General features: G+C 43.4%; 1 protein-coding gene and 1 long non-coding RNA gene across 2 annotated transcripts in view; one reads left to right on the forward strand and one right to left on the reverse strand.

The window, feature by feature from the left end:
* Window positions 1-193: 193 nt before the first annotated feature.
* Window positions 194-22,338, reverse strand: Rragc (Ras related GTP binding C). The gene is made up of 7 exons (XM_057784767.1): window positions 22,022-22,338; window positions 19,282-19,485; window positions 18,147-18,346; window positions 15,092-15,206; window positions 14,235-14,377; window positions 9,245-9,393; window positions 194-1,636 (listed from the first exon to the last, which is right to left on the reverse strand). The coding sequence occupies exons 1-7, from the start codon at window positions 22,253-22,255 to the stop codon at window positions 1,485-1,487; spliced, it is 1,197 nt and encodes a 398-aa protein (XP_057640750.1). The 5' UTR covers window positions 22,256-22,338; the 3' UTR covers window positions 194-1,484.
* A 185-nt stretch (window positions 22,339-22,523) lies between these two features.
* The window catches only part of LOC130883519 (uncharacterized), a 72,346-nt gene continuing 71,278 nt past the window's right edge, over window positions 22,524-23,591 (forward strand). Inside the window, exon 1 of the long non-coding RNA XR_009057978.1 lies at window positions 22,524-22,686. This is a non-coding gene — a long non-coding RNA (uncharacterized LOC130883519). The remainder of the gene's footprint in view (window positions 22,687-23,591) is intronic.

Here is a 23,591-nt window from a genome sequence, read left to right on the forward strand (position 1 = left end):
GTTCTCACCCGAACCTACACCTCCTACCCACAGCAGAAATGAGTCATGGAAAGGACATCAAGACAGAGCCCGAAGCGCTCAAACAGAAGGAATGGTAACCGTACATGGCAGTAAAGGACAGGAGCTGAGAGAATGAGAGCCATCGTGTCTGACCACTAAGCATTCTCACACTTCACACAAGGAAAACTGTTTTTGGAGTAAATACATTTATTGATACCCATTTTACATATAGTTCAATGAAATAATCTATAAATATAAAAGCATTTTTCCTTTGGATATCACCATGGTCCATGTAAATACTCAACAGTCAGCCACCTGCAGGAAGCGCTCCCAGTCTCACTGCCTGGGTACAGACCTGAGCATCACTCAGCAGCGGAACTGATGCACTCTCGTGGCCCAGCGGTTCTGGACTGTGGCTACTGGGCATCTGCAGCAAAGACAATGTGGAAGTCTAAATCAATGGGAAGGGTATCAGCCATGAACAGGAGAAAGAATTATGAATTCATATTCCAGGCAAAGGGAAGTCCCTCAGCTGACACTTGGTGTCAGACACCGGAGACAGGGATGTAGAGTAATACACACTGCCCACTGCATGCTTCCTCCAAGCCACAGTGGACAGTCCACCCAAGCCTCAGGGCCACCTGCGTCAAAAACAATTCTTAAAGAGCCTACAGAGCATAGAATAAAAGACAGGGCATCAAAATTAAAGAAAAGTGAGTTAAGCACTTCAGTGACATAATGAGTTTGCCCCTCTCTGTGAGGACTGTGGGGAAAACCCTTCTGTCCTAAATTCCCTTTGTTACACTGTGCACGATCCCGACCAAACGAAGAGAGCACATCCGTCTGCCACCAAAACACGGGTGTGGAAATCCTCTTGTTTCAGTTTTTTCCTCGACACATCCAGGGAACTTGATGCAGCCTTTGTTGAGCCTGGCTCTCCCCGACGCTGCACAGACACCTCCTCTCTTCTCCTTCAGGACAAACACAGAAACACCCTTTGCAGCATCTTCCAAGGCAGCAAGTTAACGCATTTCCACAGGCTGCGAGGTACAGTGAGACCTGAGCTCTGAGAGGCAGTGTTAGAACGTAAGCAAAGCAAGGTCTTTAGACACTACTCAAGTGAGAGCCTAAGGGAAGCATACAAAACTCAGTTTTCCTATAGTTTTAGGCTGGAACTGACAGCAACATTCACTGGTAAAGATGGATAACTGGTATCATCTCCAGGTCCAAATTATTCCAACTATTTAAGGTTGGACCCAAAGAGGAGACACACTGAGTTCTGAGGTCTCTGTAATTCTTTTGTGCCATATTTTAAAGAGATAGTAGTTTCAGGTGCACAGGCTGAAGGCCTTTCATCTAAACGAGAAACTCCACCACCGTCTCTAGACTCCCATAGGCAGCAGCTCCCGTGTCCTGTAGCACATGGCATCCGACTCTGCAGGGAGGAGTGGGCTGGCACTGGGTCTTGATCGCTGAGATTCAGACTAGATGGCATTCCGCGGCGTGCCATTGTGTGCCAATGCTTTCAGGCTCGGGGCACTGGTCTGGTGACTGCAACTCCTGTGAGACGTCACACCCACCTCAAACACCTCATGGATGGCTTTTCGGAAACAGTGGAAGTTGTAGTCTATCAGACCTGTGAGAGAGCAAAAGCCTGTCGGTTTAATGCCAGCTGTGAAGCTCTCCACTCTCTGAAACTCTGTACATTGCAATCATGATAAACCAAGAACTCAGCTGCTGACACTGTTGAATTTAAAGCAGGAGTGGACAAGGAGGACCAGTAATATAACAAATCAAGAGGGGCCCTGCGGTGGTGACACACACCTTTAATCCCAGCACTTGGAAGGAGCAGAGGCAGGCAGATCTCTGTGACTTGGAGGCCAGCTTGTTCCTAGATAACCAGAGCTGTTACACAGAGAAACCCTGTCTCTAAAAACCAATTGAAATGAAATGAAGAAAGAAATAATCAAGTGGGAATGTGGATGCATTAATGAAACCTGAAGTGAGGGATGCAGGAAGCAGGAGGCAGCATGAGTGCAGCTCATCAGGACCCAGCAGCCTGCACCCAGCTTCAGGAAAGGAGACTTCCTCTCCATTTGTTTTAGAAACTGAACATCCACTTAAGGCTTTAGGAAAACAAAGGTTTCTCCTGTGACAGAAAAGCAGGTCAACACTCCCCCCCCCCTTTGTTTTACATGTAGAACCCCAATTCCGAATGAGCAGCTGATATTGAGCTTAAAACACTCCATTTCTCAGCCTCCCAAGCTACATCAGGCGCTTGGCTTGAAATTCTGAAATGCCCAAACTGAACAGCAATTCTTAGAACCACCAATATACACCCACTGGGTAGCAAGACCACCCACCTGCACTTGTCCATATCAAACACCAAAAAGCACTCTGTGGCCTCCCTAAACATCATGTGACCTTTCAGTCATTTACAGCAGACTGGATAAGTCACTGAACACTACTGACAGCATGACAGCGGATGTAAAGTGTCAAAAGCAGCAGCATCAGGTCCACACTTTCAAGCATATGCTAGCTGGGGCAGAAAGCCAAAACACAACAAATCAAAACAATCTGCCAGCTAAAGTCCACAGAAGGGAGAGCTAAATGCAGGCAGGGCAAAGCTGGCAGTGAAAACTTCATAGATGGGGCTGAACTTTGAATATACTGGCTAGATTTCAGTAAGTCCTCTCACTTTTATACATGTGCACACATACACATCAACAAATGTAATAAAATTCTAAAACAAAAACAAGTTACCAAAGAAAGCTGATTGTCTATGAAAAGGTGCTTGCCATGAAAAGATAACTGGTGATTAAATATGTACACAAGAGACACCATTTCACACCTACAGACTGAGAACACGGAAGTCCAACAGTATCAAGCCTTATCAAGGAGACATGATGAGACACCCTCACATTGACTGCTGCGAGGGTAAAATGGAGAAGTCATTTGGGAGAGCCCTTTGTCAATGTGTCTACATGTTCTGTTCCTGCATACTCACCCTAGAAACAGATGACGTGGTACAAAGCAAATCTGGTCATGGACATTGGCTTTGGCTTGGGGTTTGTTGCTGTTACGGCTGTTTTTTTTTTTTTTTTTTTTTTTGAGCAGTCTCTCATGTAGCACAGGCTGGCCTCAAATCCATTAAGTAGCCAAGGATGACTTAAACTCCTGATCCCATCTCTGTCTCCCAAGTGCTGGGATTATAGGTGTGCACCACCATACCCAGTTCATGTGTTGCTAGGGACTGTGAACCCTACATGCTACAGAAACACTCTAACAATGGAGTTACATTCTCAGCTGAAATGGGATGTCCTTCTGTATATGTGTTGCTTTTATTGGTTAACGAATAAAGCTGATTTGGTCTATGACAGGGCAGAATATAGCCAGGCTGAAAGAGATATATATAGAGAGAGTAGGAGGCGCCAAAGAGATGCCCTGTAGCTGCCAAAAGAGAAAGACACCCACAAGAACCTTACCGGTATGCCAGTCTCATGGTGATACATAGATTAATAGAAATGAGTTAATTTCAGATGTAAGAGTTAGTTAGAAATATGCCTGGGTAATTGGTCAAACCGTGTTGTAATTAATACGGTTTCTGAGTGATTATTCAGGTCTGGGCGGCTGGGAAACAAGTAGTCTGCTTACAAAATGGCGCCTAACATGGCAATCCCATAGAAATAACATCACCTTCATGAGAGCTGGAAGTAATTCTAGAAAACAATGTCCCCTCTCCCAACAAAATTTGTCCTCAGGGCTAGGGATATTATTAGGGGTTGGTTATAACTGGTATGGGTTGGGTGTGGAAATGAAGTAGGCTCAAGGATCTCTCTTGAAAAAAAGAAAAAAGGAATGGATAGGATGGAATAATAGGTAGATTACTGTGAGCTTATTCAGACCAATAATAATAATGGGAGTAATGGTGAGATCACTTGTGAGCTATTATTTATAGACAATTTACATTGGTATAGATTCTTGTATATTGATACAAATTCAAATTATATTTGTTATATTGAATATGCTATTTCTGTTAATAACATTTGTGCACCTGTGCAAAGTTATTTTGTCTATTTTATGCATGCATGTTTCTACCTCTGCTTAAGATATTTTGCATAGTGATACAATTCTAGAATATATTTATCATATTGCATGACACATTTCTACCTCTAATCAAAATACTTATATATTGTTTAGATTTTGAGGTCACTGTCCTCATTTGCTGCACATTTGTTTAAAGACTGTTTAATATTCTAATATGAAGTCTTAGTCTTTAAGCTATATAGGTATTAAGAAATACAGGCCAATAGTCATCCATGTTTGGTCATGCTTACAGTTAGACTAATCAAGTTCTTTAGATGCACAGAGATTGTATTCTACATAGGTAGATAATCTTCAAACACTTCAAATAACTGTAGAACATGGCATTTAAATAACTTAATCGTGTCTGTTGATGTGAGACACGATTGCTCCTGGCAGCACCAATCTATTCCCAAGAGAATGTTGGGCACCAAAGACACTCCACTTGGACCTTGTTTTCTTTCTTTTCTTTTTTTTTAAGATTTTTTTCTTAATTATGTATACAATATTCCGTCTGCATGTATGCCTGCAGGCCAGAATATGGCACCAGACCTCATTACAGATGGTTGTGAGCCACCATGTGGTTGCAGGGAATTGAACTCAGGATCTTTGGAAGAGCAGGCAATGCTCTTAACTACTGCGCCATCTCTCCAGCTCCAGGACCTTGTTTTCTTCTTAGCAAAACTGCCCTTTGGGCAAAGAACTGTCCCTGCCTCGACCACTGACAAAATGCACAGTGTCCAGATTGGATAAGCAAAATACAAGCAAAAAGACTGTCAAACCTTGCCAAGACAGAATAAACAGTTTTTCAAATTTTCATGCCTCTGAAAATGGTCTATTAGATACTCTAGGCCTTAGTCAAAGTTGGTTGCCCCAATGTTACATATGGGACTTTGGATTATTGCCCAGGTAGTCGGTTGTCTCTGTCATTTCTTGTACCTTTTGGAAATTGCACGATTGCACCTCCTGTTTACTCAGGTCTTTGATGGGACTGAAGATAAGTCATAGTTACTTTTCCTCTCATGACTTAGTCAAGACATTTTTAATATAAGACAGACTCCTTAGGATAGAATATAGGGTAACTACTAAAATATTTAGGGTACTTTTCTTGTTTGGTGTTGTTCATGCTGGCTGCAATTCTAATTTTTATATATGTTTTTGCCTCTTCTTTTCCCTGGACAATACTTGATATTTGTTCTTATTGTATATGGTTTTGTCATAGGCTTATAACTCTCTTAAATTTAGACAAAAGAGGAAGGTGCTGTGGGAGCTCCTTCAGCCAATAGCCTTTAAGACAGAGGTTCACTTTGGGCATGGTCTCATGTACTATAAATGCAGATGAAAAGCATGCATGTTTCATGTCAACTTGACACGAGACATGAGCAAGTCACCTGGAAAGAAGGGATCTTATCAAGAAAATGCTGTCTGAGGAGCTGCCTGTAGGAAAGTATGTACAGCACTTTCCTGATTGATGATTGAGGGCCCACCTTTGTGGTGGTGCCATTCCTGGGTTCTGTAAGAAAGCAGACTGACCAAATCATGCAAAGCAAGCCAGTAAGCAGCACCCATCAAAGGCTTCTGCCATCAGCTCCTACCCTGTTTAAGTTCCGGCACTAACTTCCCTCAGTGATGGACTGTGATTGGAACTGTGAGCTGAAACAAACCTTTTCTTCCCAAAGCTGTTTATGGTCATGGTGTTGATCACAGCACAGAGACCCTAATACACGTAGCTGGCCTCAGGTGTACAACAACCCTCCTGCCTTCCAAGGCTGGAACTAAAGAGATGAGCCATCATATATGGCTTACTCATGGGTATTTGTCACAAAATTAGTTGTACCTTTAAAATAATCTAAATGGGAACTGGACAGTGGTGGTGCATGCTTGTTATCCCAGCACTTGGAAGGCAGAGGCAGGTGGGTCTACAAGTGAGTTCCCAGACTACACAGAGAAACCCTGTCTACAAAACAAAATCTAAATGTCTAGCAACAAAAACAAACTTCAAAATGCAATAGTACGAAATCTCAAAAATAACCTTGAACAAGGAGAAAAACAGATGTTGCAAAAACTAACTTCAATTCAGCATCATTTGCACAATATTGCTTATGGGTAGGTCCGAAACAGAGAATAAATTATGCACAGGAAAAATAAAATACGCAGCACCAAAAAAGGAATCTAGATCAAGAAAAATATACAGAAGACTGCAGGTGAATGTCATGCCAGCTCTTTTCTTAGCTATGTGCATTGTGTATGTGGATTTATGCACTTGAATGCAGTGCCCACATAGGCCAGGAGGCATCAGATCCTGGAGCTACAGTTATAGGTGGTTGTGAGCTACCCTGCCTGGCTGCTAGGGTCATTTGAAAGAGCAGGACATAATCTTAACCACTCAACTACCTCTCCAGACTCCACACTGGTTCTTAATGTGAATGCACATAATTTGTTTAATATGGAGAAAAATTTATATATAAATATTTCTTTTAAGGATCAGGCAGAAGAAGAATGAGATTTTTTATGTGTTTGTTTTTTGTTTTTTGAGACAGGGTTTCTCTATGTAACAGCTCTAGCTGTCCTGGAATTCTAGCATTCAAGAGGCAGAGGCAGAGGCTGGCAGATCTCTGTGAGTTCGAAGCCAGCCTGATCTACAGAGTTCCAAGACAGCTAGGGCTATACAGAGAAACCCTGTCTTGAAAAAGCCAAAAGAAAAAAAAGAAATAATTGATAAAAACTCAATGTGAGAAATGCAGAAGAATGAAAAAAGGAATTATGAAACCCCATCTATGGACCAATCTACAAAGAAATCTTTTTTTTTTTGGTTTTTCGAGACAGGGTTTCTCTGTGGCTTTGGAACCTGTCCTGGAACTAGCTCTGTAGAACAGGCTGGTCTCGAACTCACAGAGATCCACCTGTCTCTGCCTCCCAAGTGCTGGGATTAAAGGCGTGCGCCATTAAAAACACCAATTACCTACCATAAGAAACTGAAGTTTAAACATGAGAAAAATGGCATAAGGTATGTCAAAAGCAGGGTAGGTAAGCATCAGAAGGGAAAAGAAGATGGGGGGTGGGGTCATCATCAAAGATGACTGCACACAATGGCCAGAACACTGGCAAATACTGAAGCGGGGATGCTTCACTAATAAGTCCACACACAGTACTACAACACAAGCTCCAGAAAGTTGCAGGTGTAAATTTTCAGTCACAAACTGACTAACCCAAGCCATGAACTAGGGCTGGAGAGCCAGCTTAATGGGCAAAAGCACTTCCCCATTTAAGTCCAACAACCTAAATTCAATCCCTGGAGCCCACGGTAGAAGAGAACAAACTCTCCAGCCATCTACTGAAGGAGCTGACCTGAAGAGACAGGAGCAAGCACAAAGATTTGACTCTGAAGAACATGGGATAAGGACAAAGGAAAACAGCCAGAAGGGATTAGGAGACAGAAAAAATATACAAGGTGATCCAGAGAAGAAAGTTGTGATTGCTCAAGGAAGGACTGACAGTCACATGCTCCAGAAGACTGAGGAGGCTGCAGAAGAAAAGGCCATGGATGAAAAAAGAGGAGATAGCTGAGGACTGATTCGGATGGAAAACAAACCACAGGCAAGAACAGCCAACACAAGTACATGGAGGAAGAGGGGATGGGATCAAACCTTGATTCAAAGCATAAGATTAAAAGGAAAGAGAATGTCTAGGCTATGTGTAGTGAGTGATATTTCATTTTTATTTTAATAAATAAAGCTTGTCTGAAGATCAGAGTATAAAACAGCCAAACTGGTCAGCCTGAGAGACCAGGCAGTGGTGACACACCTTTAATCCCAGTAGCCACACTAGTTTGCCACAGAAACTGGGCAGTAGTGGTACACACCTTTAATCCCAGCCCTAGAGAGTAAGACGGGAGGAAACAACTCTCAGACACAGTCTCATTCTGAGATTCCTGGAGGCAGGATTGCCATTTTCAGACTGACGTCAAGGTAGTGGTAACAGCCAGTGGCTGGCTGTTTTTGCTTTTCTGACCTTCAAGTTGAACCCCAAAGTCTGACTCTGGGTTTTTATTAATCATGCTACAGCAATATATAGACAGAAGGCATGGAAGTATTTAAGTTGACTTGTATGATAGTAATTAGTATTATGGCATAATACTACTTTCAAAAACCTGAGAAATCATAACAGAAATTGTAACTTAACAGTTTTTTAGCTGGGTGTTTTGGCCCATGCTTTTAACACTAGCATTCAGTAGGCAGGTGGGTTTCTGTGAGTTCAAGGCTGGCCTGGTCTATGTAACAAGTTCAAGAACAGCCAGAGTACCATCATAGAGACCCTGCCTCAAAAACAAAACAACAGCAAAAGAACAGCTCTTTAAACTGGAGATGGCTCAGAGGTTAAGAGCGCTGGCTGCTTTCCCAGAGGACCAGGACTTGATTTCTAGTACACACATCGTGGCTACAACCATCTGTAATTCCAGTTCCAGGGCATCTGACGCCTGCTTCTGGCTTCTGTGGGTACTGCATACAAGTAGTTCACAAACATACATGCAAGTAAAAATACGTACATAAAATAATAAAAATTAAAAAAGAGAAACAAACAAGCAAATCTTTGGGGGCTAGAGAAACGGTTCAACAGTTAAAAGTGCTTGCTGCTCTTGTACAGGACCCAAATTTAACCAAATTTAATTACCAGCACCCAATGGAGCCTCAAAACCACCTACAGCTCCAGCATTCCAGGGGCTCCAATGGCTTCTTTTGCCCACCTCAGGTTCCTGCATCCCTGTGGTACTCATACATACAAACATATAAAAATAATAAGCCTTTTTTTTTTTTTTTTGGTTTTCTAAGACAGGGTTTCTCTGTGCAACAGCTCTGGCTATCCTGGAACTCACAAAGACTCCCCTGCCTCTGCCTCCTGAGTGCTGGAACTAAAGGTGTGTGCTACCACAGGCCTTTTTTCTATTTAATGATAGTTCACAAAACCCTACACTCTGCAATTCCAGTTTGAGGGGAGCCAATGCTTTTTTTCTGGCCTCCACCAGCACTGCATATATGTGGTACAAAGACATGCACATGTACATGTATACCTAGACACACACACAGTAAAACAAATTAAAAAGGAAAAAAATTTAAACAATGAATAATAAGTAGTTTTTTAAAAATCTTGAAAAAAACTTTACCTTTTCGTTCAAAGCTTTCTTCCCTAAGAATGCAAACCAGTGCCAAAAATTTAGTGACTTCCTTTAAATAAAGGACAGTTGTGTTATTCAGCTTGATAATGGCCATCGATTCTTTGTCATAGGCACTTCCACTTCCATCTTCCTTCAATCTATTTTAAAAGAAAGCACCATTTATTACAAGTTTCCCAACTAGGCATTTTGTACAGGAGCAAACCTTTCCACCCCATCCTACATGTCTTTTGAGAAGGAACAATACTGCCTTAAATACTGGGGCAGCCATCACTCTAGGGTGAGATTCCTAACACAACCCAGGAGCCTCTGCTAGCAGCAAAGCTGGCCCTCTGCATTTCCATCATCAAGCATTTGGAAACAAAGGTGGCAATGATGTAGCTCTGAACCACAGACATTTCCAAAATCATGCTGGACAGGCCACTTGCCTGCCCAAACCGTGCTCTCTCTCACGTCCCTCAAGCTGGTGTAAGGTGGTCAGCCAGCTACTGTAGGATATATTCTACAGGTCAATCCAATCACACCTTCTCTCAGACATCTTTTGTTGTTTTCTCAATCCTCCCCACCCCAAAAATAAAAATTCAAGAAAATTCATAAAGTCTAATAAAGACTAGTCCCAGACAGGAATTATGTTAAAAATCAAGAACTTTTAGATGGAGTTTGAGGGCTGGTGAGGCAACTTATCAGGTAAAGAAGTTTGGTGCCAAGCCTGACAAGTGGAGTTCGAGCCACAAATAGAAACACAGGAATGACTCCTGCCACTTGTTCTCCGTGGCACCCATGGCACCATAGCATGCATGCACCTGTGCCTGCTCAGAACTGACAGTCGTCAAAACTGCCTCTTTGGGGGCTGGAAAGATGGCCCACTAGTTAAAAGTACTCACTTCTAGAGGACCCAGGTTTGGTTCCCATCACACACATCAGACAGCTCAGAATCCTGCCGTTCCAGTTTCGGCAATCTGAGGTGCCCTCTGGTCTCCAAGGACACACACATATACGGTGCACATAAACTCATGCAGGCACACAGACACATACTCATAATAAACAAAACACATCTTAAAAGAAGTATTTTTGCCTTCCAAAGTAGGATGAAAGGTCCAGCACTCAAGAGTCTAGGAAAGAGGATGAGAAATTCAAGGCAAGCCTGGCCTAAAGTGAGACTGTTTCAAAGACAGAAAAAAAGCAATCCAAAAAGATTGTTTTTTAAAAAAAAGTGAAGGAAACATACAAAGAAAATTCTATCAACAGGTGTCTGGAAGGAAACAAGGCTCCCCTCCTGTTTCCTCTTGCATTTACCATCTCATGTACTGTTCTCATGAAGAAGGACTTGTTTTTCAAATTGCTCTAAATCTTACAGCTCACCTTTTCATACATTAATTTGATTCTCACAGCCCAGAGACAAATTGTTACTGCTGCCTTATTTAACCACTTTAACATAGGGGTGGGGCAAAACACAGCAATCTAAATACAAGTAAAGTCATAAAACTCTAGTTCATAAAAAGCAAAACTATGTCTGGCAAGGTCTGGACTCAAACTTAGGGTTTTCATTCAGTCCCAAGCAGTAGGGAAGTCTGATCCATATGCTTTAGAGTACAGTATAAAAGGAAACTGCTTCCTCCTGATGGAAGAAGAGGAAACGCCCTGCGCGGTCAGCTGATAGCCAGAGGTCAAGGAGATCCTATTCTGTGCCACACAGGAAGTGAGAGCAGGCACCAGCTGACAACAAGCCAGTTCAGACGTGCATGGGCATCTGTGGCTGGACTCACAGCCAGCAGTTGCAGTCTCTGGTGTTGAGCCACATAATTCCAAGTCACACACTAACATGAGAAAGTTATGTCATGGAAGCTTGAAGCCCTGAGTTCAATCCCTGGAACCCACATTAAGGTAAAAGAAAAAAAGTGACTCCAAAGTTGCCCTCTGACCTCCATGTGTGTGTCACAACACACACAAAAATAATCTTTTTAATTAAAAAAAAAAGTTACAAGTACATCCTTGACTGGGGACACAGATTTATAAGCACTTATTTGCTTAGCAAATGCAAGGCTATAGGGGCAGAGAGAACAAGAGAGACATTTAGACAGCTATTTATGTCCAGATTAGACAGATTTTGATGATTAATAAAGTTAAGAATAAAATATGCTAATGACCTTAAAAAGTAGACTTAAAACTTACAGGGTTTTTTGTTTGTTTCTGTTTTGGGTCAAACTCTCTATGTAAGATTTTGAGGCGCCTAAATTAGGGATATAGCTGACTTCCATCCCCAGCACCACAGAAAAGCATGTGTATGTGGTGATGGACACCTGTAATCCTAGCACTTGGGAAGTGGAGACAGGAGGATCAGAAGTTCAAGGTCACCCTCAACTAAATATACCAAGTTTGAGGCTGGCCTGGGCTACTTGAGACCCTGACTACAAAAAAACAAACAAAACAAAACCAACAAAAAAAAAAAAAAAAACCCTTTAAAGCAAGTATGCTTACTCAAATTTTAATCAAACTATATCTAAGCAGAAGCAGGAAGGTCTCAGACAAGAGGAAGATTTAGAAGCAACACGACCTAAAGGGATTCAGCTGAGAGGAGAGGAAAGGGAACCTGACTAGTGCTGAAATTCTCAATGAAAAGACTGCGGCAGATACCCCAGATACCCTTAGAAGAACGAATGCCAAGTGTCAACACATACATCTCTCCTATGACCCAGCAGTATCCGGTATCCCACTTACACGCTTACAGTAGATGCACACAGCAGACTTCAAACCTTCCCTCATATTTATTTGTACTGACATAGTTTCCAAATGAGAGATCTAAAATATGAAAACTGATAGTAGTTTTTTGTTTTGTTTTGTTTTGTTTTAAAAAAAGGGGGGGGGGAGCCGGGTGGTGGTGGCGCACGCCTTTAATCCCAGCACTCGGGAGGCAGAGGCAGGCGGATCTCTGTGAGTTCGAGACCAGCCTGGTCTACAAGAGCTAGTTCCAGGACAGGCTCCAAAACCACAGAGAAACCCTGTCTCGAAAAACCTAAAAAATAAATAAATAAATAAATAAATAGTTAAATAAATGAATAAATAAATTAATTAATTAAAAGAGGGGGGGAACCCAGGTGACAGTCTGCTCTACAAGAGCTAGTTCCCGTTCCAGGATAGGCTCCAGAGAAACCGTGACTCGAAAAACCAAACAAAAAAACAAAAAAAAATAAAAACAAAAACAAAACAAACAAACCAAATGACAGGGCCAGAGCTGTCTCAGCTTGTAAAAGCCTGACATCACAGCTGCATGATGAGATGGAAAGCTGGGGACAGAAAGTTCAGCACACGAAGGACAATCGAGCCTGGAGTACGCTACACATAAGAAACCACAGAGTGCAGGGGGGTGGGGAATGGGGGGTGGGGGTGACACACACCTTTAATCCCAGAGGCAGGGGCAGGCGGATCTCTATGAATGAGTTCGAGACCAGTCTGGTCTATAGATGGAGTGCCAGGACAGGCTCCAAAGCTATAGAGAAACCCTGTCTTGAAAAAAACAAAACAAAACAAGAAGGAAGGAAGGAAGGAAGGAAGGAAGGAAGGAAGGAAGGAAGGAAGGAAGGAAGGAAGGAAGGAAGGAAGGAAGGAAGGAAGGCAGGCAGGCAGGCAGGCAGGCAGGCAGGCAGGCAGGCAGGCAGGCAGGCAGGCAGGCAGGCAGGCAGGCAGGCAGGCAAGCAGTGAGACCCTGTCTCAACAGGCAGAAGATGAGAACCCACTCCTGAAAGTTGCCATCTGACCTTCACATTGAGCACCATGAAGGACACACACACAAAATAAATAAATAAATGTTAGAAAATGTAAACTGGCTTTTAAATTTTTGACTAGTTTTCTTTTTTTTAAAGCAATATGCTCTGATCATCTACTTTTAAGAATGGAAAACATGAAAGTTTACTGAGTAACAGACCACCTCAGTTTTATTACATAAAATAGTACAAGGGACAGCATATAATCAGCGAGAATAGATAGAAACAGACAAGGTAAGGCATTCTGTTCACAGGCAGCTGAAGGAAGGTTCTGACAAACCAGGCACGCAGACAGGATGGGAAGGTGCAGAAAGTGCCCTGGGCATTCCGACGTCAACGACCAATAGAGGAAAGAGGGCCACTCATAAAAATCATTGGGCTTCAGTGTTTTACAAATCTCTACATAGAGTCTAGGGAATGTCCGCATGGTAAGAGACTTATTTCAGAAATCTCATGCATACATCAGATATTTTATGTACAAGTCCTTCTAACAACTAAAGTTCTGATTTTTTTGTTGTTGTTGTTTATCTGTTTGAAACATGGTCTGTTTCATTAATGATGTAGCCCTGGTTGTCCTAGAACTCACTCAAATTCAGAGATCCGACTGCCCCTGCTTCCTGAGTGCTGGAGTTAAAGGTGTGCATCACCATGCCCAGCTAAAATTCTGATTTTTTTTTTTAAGACACTGTTAAGATTAAGAATCCTCAATTTTACCAAGTGTGGTGCTATGTGCCTTAAGTTTCAACACTCAGAAAGCAGAGGTCAAAGAATCTCTGTGAGGTCAGTCTGGTCTACATAGTGAGTTATAGGCCAGTCAGGGCTACATATTAAAACCATCTCAACCAATCAACCAACCAAACCCCAAAAGTCCCTCATTCCATGAAACCTGAGTTTAAATTAGGAAACAGCATTTATTTACACCATTTCAGTGTGTTTTATCTACTGTTATTTGATTAGATAGGGCTACCTTCCACTTCTGATCCTCCCAGGACGGAGATTCTCACCTGCCTGGCTGTTCAGACATCTTGGGGACAGCTAGAGATGTAGCTCTCACTTTGTAGCCCTGGCTGGCCTGAAATTCACTCTGTAGACCAGGCTGGCCTCAAACTCAGAGATCTGCCTGCCTCTGCCTCCACATTTCATTCAGTATAAGCCAGAGGTAGGAATTAGGTAAGGTTCCCGCCTACTTGGGATCTTGCAGGAAGGTGTAAAGCACTTACCCATATATACAAGACACATCAATTACAACATCAATCATGTCACAGCAAAGTTCGTAAGACTGCATATCCACAGGAGAACTGTCTGTTGCAATGTAGATTTTGCTGACAACATCAAAGAGAAAAGCTTTTTCAATACCTGAATTCTTGGGAAAACAAAATTGGATAAGTGTTCAGTTTCTTTTAGGAGTCACAATTTGCAATTTTTCAAAGGCCTTAAGTTACTGAAAAGACATTCTTAATTTTAAAAGTAATATTCCCCATTTTTTTTTAATGGTTCTGAGATAATGAATGCAGGGTTCAATAAATGCTCTACTAATGAACTCCACCTGAACCCTTCCTATCACCTTTAAGAACACAATTAAACATCAAAAACAAATGATGCTTGGTTGGGAGACCTTAAACAGAGTCTTACAAAGCATGTATCTCAATCATCCTGCTCCTGTGTCTTATGTTTTGAAAAAACAGGTGTACAACACCACATCCAGCAAGGATTCATTATTATTATTACTTTTGTGTGTATGTGGTGCTAGAAACTGCTCCTATGGCTTTTCACATACTAAGCAGTGCCCTACCACAAAACTACATCCCAACCTTCATGAAGATGCTTACAATTAAAAAAGTACAGGGAACTTTACCTAAAAGACAAACAAACACCAACTACCACTACCACCACCACCACCACCACCACCACACAAGAAAACAACTGAAGCTATACTTTATGCTATTATTTATCCTATCCTACATGTTGAGTCACGATCTTTATTTCAAGTACCATTTTTGTGGAGAATTAAATGCAAACACATTTAATAACGAAGACAGAATTGAAAAATTATATCAAAAGTAAATAGTTCACTTACTGATATAAAGATATTTAATAGGTTTTCCAAAGTTGGCAGTTGTGGAATGAGTTTCTGTACCACCTTACTGAAGGCTTCAAATATTGAATGGTCATAGATGCTAGTCAAATAAAAGCTGGAAAATTCAACACCAAATGGTTACTTCATAAGTTCAATAACTACTGTCATAATGCCTTAAATTTCAGTTTCTTAACACTCAAATGTACCCTGCCTCATATCCCAATCATTTCTGATAGTTAAGACCATTTCCCAACCTGGCCGTGCCAATCACCCCTTGACTACATTACACAGAGGGCAATTGAGGGAGCACCCAAGAAGGCTCATCAAAAGAGAAACTCAGAGGGTCACACACACTTTGCAAACCACCCCTTAAAGCTTACTTCACAAGCACAAAACTGAGACAAAAGCCAAGACTAAAATTCAAGATAGAGACAGGGTCATTTGTTTTTATGTATGTATGTATGTATTTATTTATTTATTTTAGACAAAGTAGCAGGAACCCAAACTGGCCTCAAGCTCACTATATAACTGAGGATGACCCTGAATTTCTAATCTTCCACATCCCCAAGTAAAGCTGGGATTACAGTCCTTTGTCACCACACCCAGCAGAGTTATGCGGTATTTATTAAATAATACAATTCACATTTCAACTAAAACATCACCTCAAGAAGTTCTTTCCTGTCAGGCATGGTGGTATAAGTCTGTAATCCCAGCCTTGGAAAAAGGCAGACGGATCTCTGAGTTTGAGGCCAGCCTGGTCTACATAACAGAGTTCCAGGACTATACAGTTAAATCCTGTTATTTCCTCTCCTCCCACTACCAGCCTACATGCATAGTGAACCTGTTCCTGCTACCCTTCTGCCATAATTTGTTCTTCACAGCACTGGTAAGTACTTAAACCTCCACCATACATTTCTTATGAGCGGTATCCTTTCAATCGTGAGCCCCAGGAGAAAAGCAGCTGTCATCTCTCGCACAGTTGCAAGCCCATTGCCTGAATAGTGTTCAGGATTTGCTGAGTAAACAAATCAGTCTGCAGCCATAACACCCTGAAACACCTGACCTCTTCTGATTGCACGACTACACTGGTCCTCAGGATTAGGTAATTAGTCTAAGGAAGATTGAGAACTATAAAGAGTAGGAGTTGGACTCTAAAAGGATCACAGTGAAGAAATCACATGTAGATTTAATAAAACACAAATCTGTCCTTAAACACTATGGACAATTCCACTTGTTTCTTTTCATTAAGGACATTTTTTTATTTAATTGCATTCATGATCTATTTTATATAAACATTACCACATCAGAAATGAGGAACTCTGTTTGTACTTTACAGATGGCGTAAAAAAAAATTTCAAGGAAGTATATAAGAACTTAAATAAGAAGGGGCTCTACTCTAGAGGTGGCAGGTAAGGCTACATGACTCCTGACACTAGCAAAGAAGGGACATTTCAGTGTTTCCTTTAGGCAAAAACTTAAGAAAGGTTAGAGTCATCAGGACCTGTGAGGACTGGAGATGGTGGGAACTCACAGAACCTGCAAGGCACAGAACATGTTCAGAAGCTGAGTTCCTAGAAATGGAAAAGCAAGCTGTACCTTACCCATATAACTGCTGGTACTAAACAGAGGTTTGGGATGTGCTGGCAGAAGCTCAAGGGCAAAATGCTTACAGAGATTATGCACAAGGTCCTGGATTCAATTCCCAACACACATAAACAGTAAAAGTCTGATGCAAAATTCTGCTGAGGCTAGACTTATTGCAGTGCCTTCTAAGTACAGGGAAAACATGGAATGTCCTGGAGAGCTTGACAGGAGTTGACAAGGAGCAGATAGAATAACATTGGTTCCTCAACAGTATAAGGAAGCAGGCTTTAAGTTCTGGCAAAAAATAAAATAAAATAAAATAAACTATATTATCAGATCCCTAAGATTTTATGGGATGGCACTTTTACTTTCTCTTATGAACATGTATTTACTTTTGCCTTTCAAGACAGGATCTTACTAAGTAGCCTTGGTTGGACGACTTCAAGTTTGCACAATCATCCTGCCTTTGTTTCCCAAGTGCTGGGATTACAAAGGTACAACACCATGCCCAACTCTGATAAAGACTCTACTTTATTCTTTTTAAGCATAAATTACCTAGAAGTGTTTTAAAATTTTAATCTAAGAGGATCAATGAGATTTTCCCTAGAATGTTTCCTTAGAACTACCTGAAATAGCCTAAGGCCCAGATACTTTAGGAATAGGACAGTTGGCTGGAATACAGAGGGAAGTTTTTATAATAGAGCAGGGATAAAGAAACTACACTTGCATCTCTTCTCGGCTTCCCCTTTAAGCTGCTTTTATGATCAAGTGGACATCCTCCCATGTACTGTCAATACTCATTTCTTCCCATTATCACAAAAGATAGACAATAACATTCCTCATACACTTTTAGAATACAAATACACAAAATACATAACCATCAATCCATATTAGTATGTGTTCTTTAGGGTAAGTTCTTGATATTTAACTGCAAAGCAGCAGTCCTTCAAACTCACTAGCAGCACTATGTAAGCGCAGAAGACAACTTACCTAACTCAGACTGTCTAAGAACCACAGCTGTCTGAAAAGCTAAGACACACCAGAGTCAGTCCGCACTTGGGCTCTTCCTACTGAGACACTGACAAGACCCAAACTCAACTTTCACAAAAATTATGACAGATTTCTTGCACAAAGCCAACTGAGGTTAAAAGGTGAAGAAACCAAGAGGGGGAGAAGTCCCAAGGCAGACTCACGCCATGAGGAAAGAGCCTGATTCCAGTCCCTCGAGATGAGTTTGCAAAAGCACCAATGGAAATACTTCACATGACTTCAACCACCAGGAAAATGAAAAGGGGGAAAGTAATCTCTCAGTAACACAAAGCTTACAAAACAGCTTGGAATTCAACAAAGAAGAGATCAAAATGATTACAGAATTGGGGAAGGGTCCACCAGTCACAGAAAGCTGGTGTGCGTAATGACAGAGATGGGAATACATTTACAGGGCTCTCATATCAAACACGCATGTTGTTACCTAAGATGGAGCTTTTCTAGCCCAGCATCTGCAAGGTCATCATTGGCCCTTTGATGAATGTCCCTCTGTGTTTCTATTTTGTGATCATCAGACAGACCATCAACTTTGTGAATAAAAACCTCAAAATTCATGTCTGGGTTAACTTTGTAGGCTTTAGAAACAGTAATGTGAAGTCGTGTTAAAGCCTCCATGTAGTCATCCTGAAAGTCAGAACAAAATATTTTTAACAAGAAATCTTATAAAACAGAACAAGTTAAGAAAGCCTCAAACCACCTCTTTCCCCAAACACAGAAAATAGGCTATCCTAATTACTCATAAATATTCAGACGTGCTGACTTATAACCAGTAAATAGCTCTTCCATTTCTTAAGATAGAAAATCAAATATCAAGTCAATGCCTGAAGTTTTAATGCTGTTACTATAACAGAAGGAAAGGCAAAATGCACATTTTTCCCAATAGAACTGTTAAAGTAATCCCAGCTCTGCCATTTGTCAGGTGTGTGGCTCTAACTAAACTGCTTAAACCCCGACCTCAAGTCAAGTCTAACTACCCACACTACTCCATAAATCAGATGGTGTAAGAGAAGGCACGCACCACGGAGCTGGCAGCACTCAGAAAGCATTCGTTCCCTACAATGCTAATCTCCGCTTACAAAAGGTAAGCTGAAGGGTGGGACACAGCCCGCCCATCTGACTGCCTACCATGCAGTGGGCCCTTAGTGTGTGCTGCTAAGATTAAGTTCAACTTAAATCAGGAAAAGTAGAATGGACTCATTTCTCATATTCTTCCTGTGGCCACTGATGGGGATACTTCAATGGATGAGGTGACCACTGTAATATCTACTATCTACAGCAGCATCTACTATTAACCAATAAACATACAAAGTCAATGGTAACGCTCATTAAGTGGGACTCAAGAAATGTAAATGACATCTTCTAAGCACCTGAGAGTCTGGAATTGTACAATAACAGGTCTGCTCCCAAAAATCCCTCTGTAGCTGACTGTCTTACACTGTCAGGGGATCTACTGGGAAGAGATAAGCTTCAAGCATGTGACAAAGGAAACAAACAAATTTCCTCTGTTCCTACATCTTTTTGCCACCAGAGAAGAAAGCACACACATCATGCCTGACTACCTGGGCATCAATGACATATATCAACGCTCCTGTCCCCCTGAAGATCATTTCGTAGTCAAAGGTTGGGTCAAAGAAGTCCATCTGTCCAGGAAAATCCCAAATCTGGAAGTTCACAAAGGAGCTATTGGAAATGTCATCTTTATAAATCTTGTTTGTACTTTCCAAAAAGAGAGTCTCATTTGGTGACATCTTATGAAACACCACCTGTTAAGAGAAACAGAAACAATTTCACAACTATTTAACTACAGGATTTATATTAAAAATCCCATATCATTGACAGTAAAATTTTGACCTAGAACAACAACAAAAACCTAAGAAATAATAATTGGAGGCTAAATCACTGGTAATGTTCTTCCACTTCTGACAGGAGACGCTGAGTCAGTCCCCTCACCACTGTGAAGATGAGTCCTCTTACTGTCTTAACTGCGTTACTACTAGCGGCACCATCTCTTGCTTACGCTGTTCCCATGTGTTTGGTTTTCATTCCGGGTATTTGTGATTTTTTTTATTCTGGGAGGGAAGGGGTTTTGTTTTGAAAAGGGGTCTTAGCTATACTGTAGCCCAGACTCAAAATTCAATTCTCTTTGCTTCCTCCAGTACTGAAATCAGTGTCATTTTGTCAGGCTCTACTGTTTTAAACTTGTCAACACCTGCTTTCAGATCATGAAACTATTCTAGATGAAGTTTAAAACTAACTCATTCAAAAATAACACTGATGCTTACCTCCGCCTCTAAGGAACAAAAAAAAAAAAAAAATAGATTGGATCCTGCCCTCACTGAGTTCACAATCTGAACAGAATGAGCCGGGCGGTGACAGCACACGCCTTTAATCCCAACACTTGGGAGGCAGAGGCAGGCAGAGCTCCGGTAGTTCGAGATAGTTCCAGGACAGGCTCCAAAGCTACGGAAAAACCCTGTCTAGAAAAACAAAAGAAAAGAAAAAAAGAGAAAAAGAAAAACCAAACAAACAAAAAACCAATCTGAACAGAATGCAAAATTGTCCAGAGTGAGAAGTGGGGAGGCCTGTGGGAGGAAGGAAAAGGCAGCTACACAAGAAAAGAAATGGTAAAGACAGCAAATTGTTAAGCCTTACAGCGGGGAATGAGAGATGGGGATCCTGTGGTCAGAGCACCAGGTAAAACCTTGCACCGCGCTCACACCTGTAATCTCTCAGCACTCAGGAGGTAGACTCAGGACCAGAAATTCAATCAAGGCCAGCCAGAAGGAAGTTGGAAGGAAGGAGGGACAGAGGGAACCAGCAGGGCTGGAGATGTAGGTTTTTTTTTGTTTGTTTGTTTGTTTGTTTTTTTTTTTGGTTTTTCGAGACAGGGTTTCTCTGTGGCTTTGGAGCCTGTCCTGGAACTAGCTCTGTAGACCAGGCTGGTCTCGAACTCCCAGAGATCCGCCTGCCTCTGCCTCCCGAGTGCTGGGATTAAAGGCGTGCGCCACCACCACCCGGCTGGAGATGTAGTTTTTAAGGCTTGCCTGATACAATCCTAACATATAGCAAACTTGCCTCTCAGTGTTAACTTGGAAGAGAGACAAAAATTCGTAGTACCAGTTTGCTTACCTACAAAGTAAGGCCTATGTTCAAGCCTACAATGTACCGTCCGCACCTTTCTTCCCCCAAAAAGCCCAAATTTTGAGAGTGGCAAAAGAATTAAGGTAAATAAAATAGTTCAGCAAATGCAGGGCGAGGGGGTAGTTACTTTTATTTATTTTTTTCGAGACAGGGTTTTCTGTGTAACAGCCCTAGCTGTCCTGGAACCAGCGCTGTAGACCAGGCTGGCCTCGAACTCACAGAGATCTACCTGCCTCTGCCTCTCAAGTGCTGGGATTAAAGGCGTGCGCCACCACCGCCCAGCTAGGGTAGCGATTTAAAAAAAAAAAACAAAAAACAAAAAACACCGCATCTACAAAATACCAGAAAGATTTGGATAAACCTTTGTGTCAGAGTGGAAACGGGTAAAGCCTGGATGTCAGCGATACCAGTTTTATCAGAAGTTCGCTGTTTGCAATGGGAACGATTGATGAAATAAAAATCAACCCTACTTCTATTTTCCTGTTCACGGAAAATAAAACGCCTTAGGCATTTTACTCTATCTTGACAGACCCAAGGTGAAAACGAATGTACTGTGTGTGACCAGTTACAGGGGACTGTCACCTGTAGCTGCGATCACCTGGCGACAAGAACTAAAAGTCGGTGCAGTGATGGGACCCTCCCCCCCAAAATAAACGTCACGGAAGTCTTCACCAGCCTAATAACAGAAGGTACTTCGCTGCCCAATGTCTTTGCCACAACTCTTTCTGGAGTTGCCGCGGCCCGCAGCTTGGGCGGGGACTCCCTGAAAACTCGGGTCACCTAAGTGAGGAGCTGCAGGGGAGCACGCTCACCAAGTTCTCCACGTGAGAACCGGAGAGGACGAGTCGGTTTCCTCAACGCCACAGGGGCTGCGACCCAGAGGGCGGAGATGTAGGGCGGTGCCCGGCACCTGCCTCCACCCTCCAGCCAGCGTCGCCTCCTTGCCCCGCTCGGCCCTCGGCAGGCGGAGTCGGGCGTTGGAGGCCCAGGTCAGGGACCCCAGGCGGGTGGCGCCCAAGCTCCGCGCTCGCAGGCGTGGACCGTGCGCCGGGACGCAGGGCCAGGCCGCCACCCTCTTCGGGCCTCCCGGGCGGCCGCCACCTGAGCGCCGCGGGCGGAGCGAGACCGAGGGCGGGAGGCCCGGCGCGGGGCGCTCACCTTCTGGATGGAGGACTTGCCGCTGCGCCGCAGCCCCATGAGTAGGATCCTGGGCTTGGAGCTGTCAGCGCCGCCCGGGCCGCAGCCACCGCTGGCCCCCGCGCCACCGCCGCCGCCCGCCGCTGCCTCCTCTTCCTCCTCTTCCACACCGTAGCCGAAGTCCTTGGGGAACGAGTCGGCTGCTCCGTAACTGCCGGCCAGGGGCGTCTCCTCCGCCCCGTACTGCAGGGACATGGTGCTGGACCGCCGCCGCCCGCGCCCTGACAGGCCAGGCCAGGCCAGGCCGCCGCCTCCCCCTGCTGCTGCTGGTGCCGCCGCCCCCGGCAGCCGCTGCCGCCGCTGGGCCCGCCCCCAAGCCGGATGATTGGACTGCCGCCGAGAACCGGCTCCTTATTGGCTGGGTGGGTTGCCACTCCGAGCAGCAGGGTAGGTGGTGTGCATCACGTGCCTGGAATCACCTGACTTGCAGCGGCTGATGCGGGGAGGGGGAAGGAGGAGTCACGAGGAGAGCGGCCCGGCCGCGCCTCTTGTTGGGCTCCGGGCCTTCGCCCTGGGTGCATCCCTCTACCGCCTTGGCCTGCCCGGCGCGCACCGCGCTGCTCGCCGCTCCCCGCCTCCTTTCGGGCTCCGAGAGCACCTCAGGGAAGATGCTTCTGGGCGTCTGGGTAAGAGTTCATTGCCTCCCCCCTCCTCCTCCGGTTGCAGCTACCCAGCCAGTATTTATAGGATGCCTGCCAGGTCCTGGGTACCACCCGGAAGGCACTCGAAATTGAAACCACATTGCCCCTGCCTGCCCTCGAGTTGCTTGAAGGTTAACAGAGATTGGACATCTGTGTAACTAGACTCAGTACAGATTTAATATGTGAGAAGGCCATGAGCACAGATGAACCGCTCCAGAATTGGGCTAGGAAGTCCACAGGAGGTCGTGAGCCGGTCCTGACCGATGATGCGGTGGGGATGTGCGAAAAAGTGTATAAAGTAGGAGCCAGTCAAAGGCAGAGACAGTTATAAGTTCCGGTGATAACTTGCCTTAGTTGGTGGCTGGAGCCGATAAGGAAAACAAATACAGGCGTGCTAAAACACCGTATCTGCAAGGAGATCGCGGATAAGTTCCTGCTGTCTTTATAGTCAACAGACTCTAGCTTCCCGTTCCCAGCTAGGCAGTGCTCCTCCACCATCCCGTCCAGCAACTGAGTACTGCCTCACCTGACTTCCCTGTGATTAGACCAATGACGGCAAATGCTTGCTGTTAACATATGCTTCAGAAAGCCGTATGAGCGTTTTTCATGTTTTGAACTCAAGAAGTGGAATTTGACAGGCCTTAAAGTACAGCCCTGTGGAGTTGGGGTAGGGGTCTCGGTTTTACATGGTGGCTGTGTTGTTTGCAGGGCCAGGGATAGAATTCTGGGCCTTTTGTGTATGCTAGGCAAATTCTACCACATAGCCTTATGCCCTACTCAGAGACAGACTTAATAGTGAAGAAAAAAGTAAGCTCGTGTACGCCTGGCACATTGGTTATGCCCGATCCTAGTAAATTAAAGGCAGTATCTAATAGGCAGGCAGAATGAAC

This window comes from Chionomys nivalis, chromosome 11, assembly GCF_950005125.1.
Source record: "Chionomys nivalis chromosome 11, mChiNiv1.1, whole genome shotgun sequence".
NCBI lineage: Eukaryota > Metazoa > Chordata > Mammalia > Rodentia > Cricetidae > Chionomys > Chionomys nivalis.

Excerpts from the sequence above, each read along its gene's own strand:
- Rragc (XM_057784767.1), bottom strand. The coding sequence starts at position 22,255 with ATGTCCCTGCAGTACGGGGCGGAGGAGACGCCCCTGGCCGGCAGTTAC. Across the intron at positions 19,486-22,021 it reads GCAAGTCCTCCATCCAGAAG|GTGGTGTTTCATAAGATGTC; the intron begins GTGAGCGCCCCG and ends TTCTCTTAACAG. Across the intron at positions 9,394-14,234 it reads GATGTGTCTTGTATATATGG|ATTGAAGGAAGATGGAAGTG; the intron begins GTAAGTGCTTTA and ends CTTTTAAAATAG.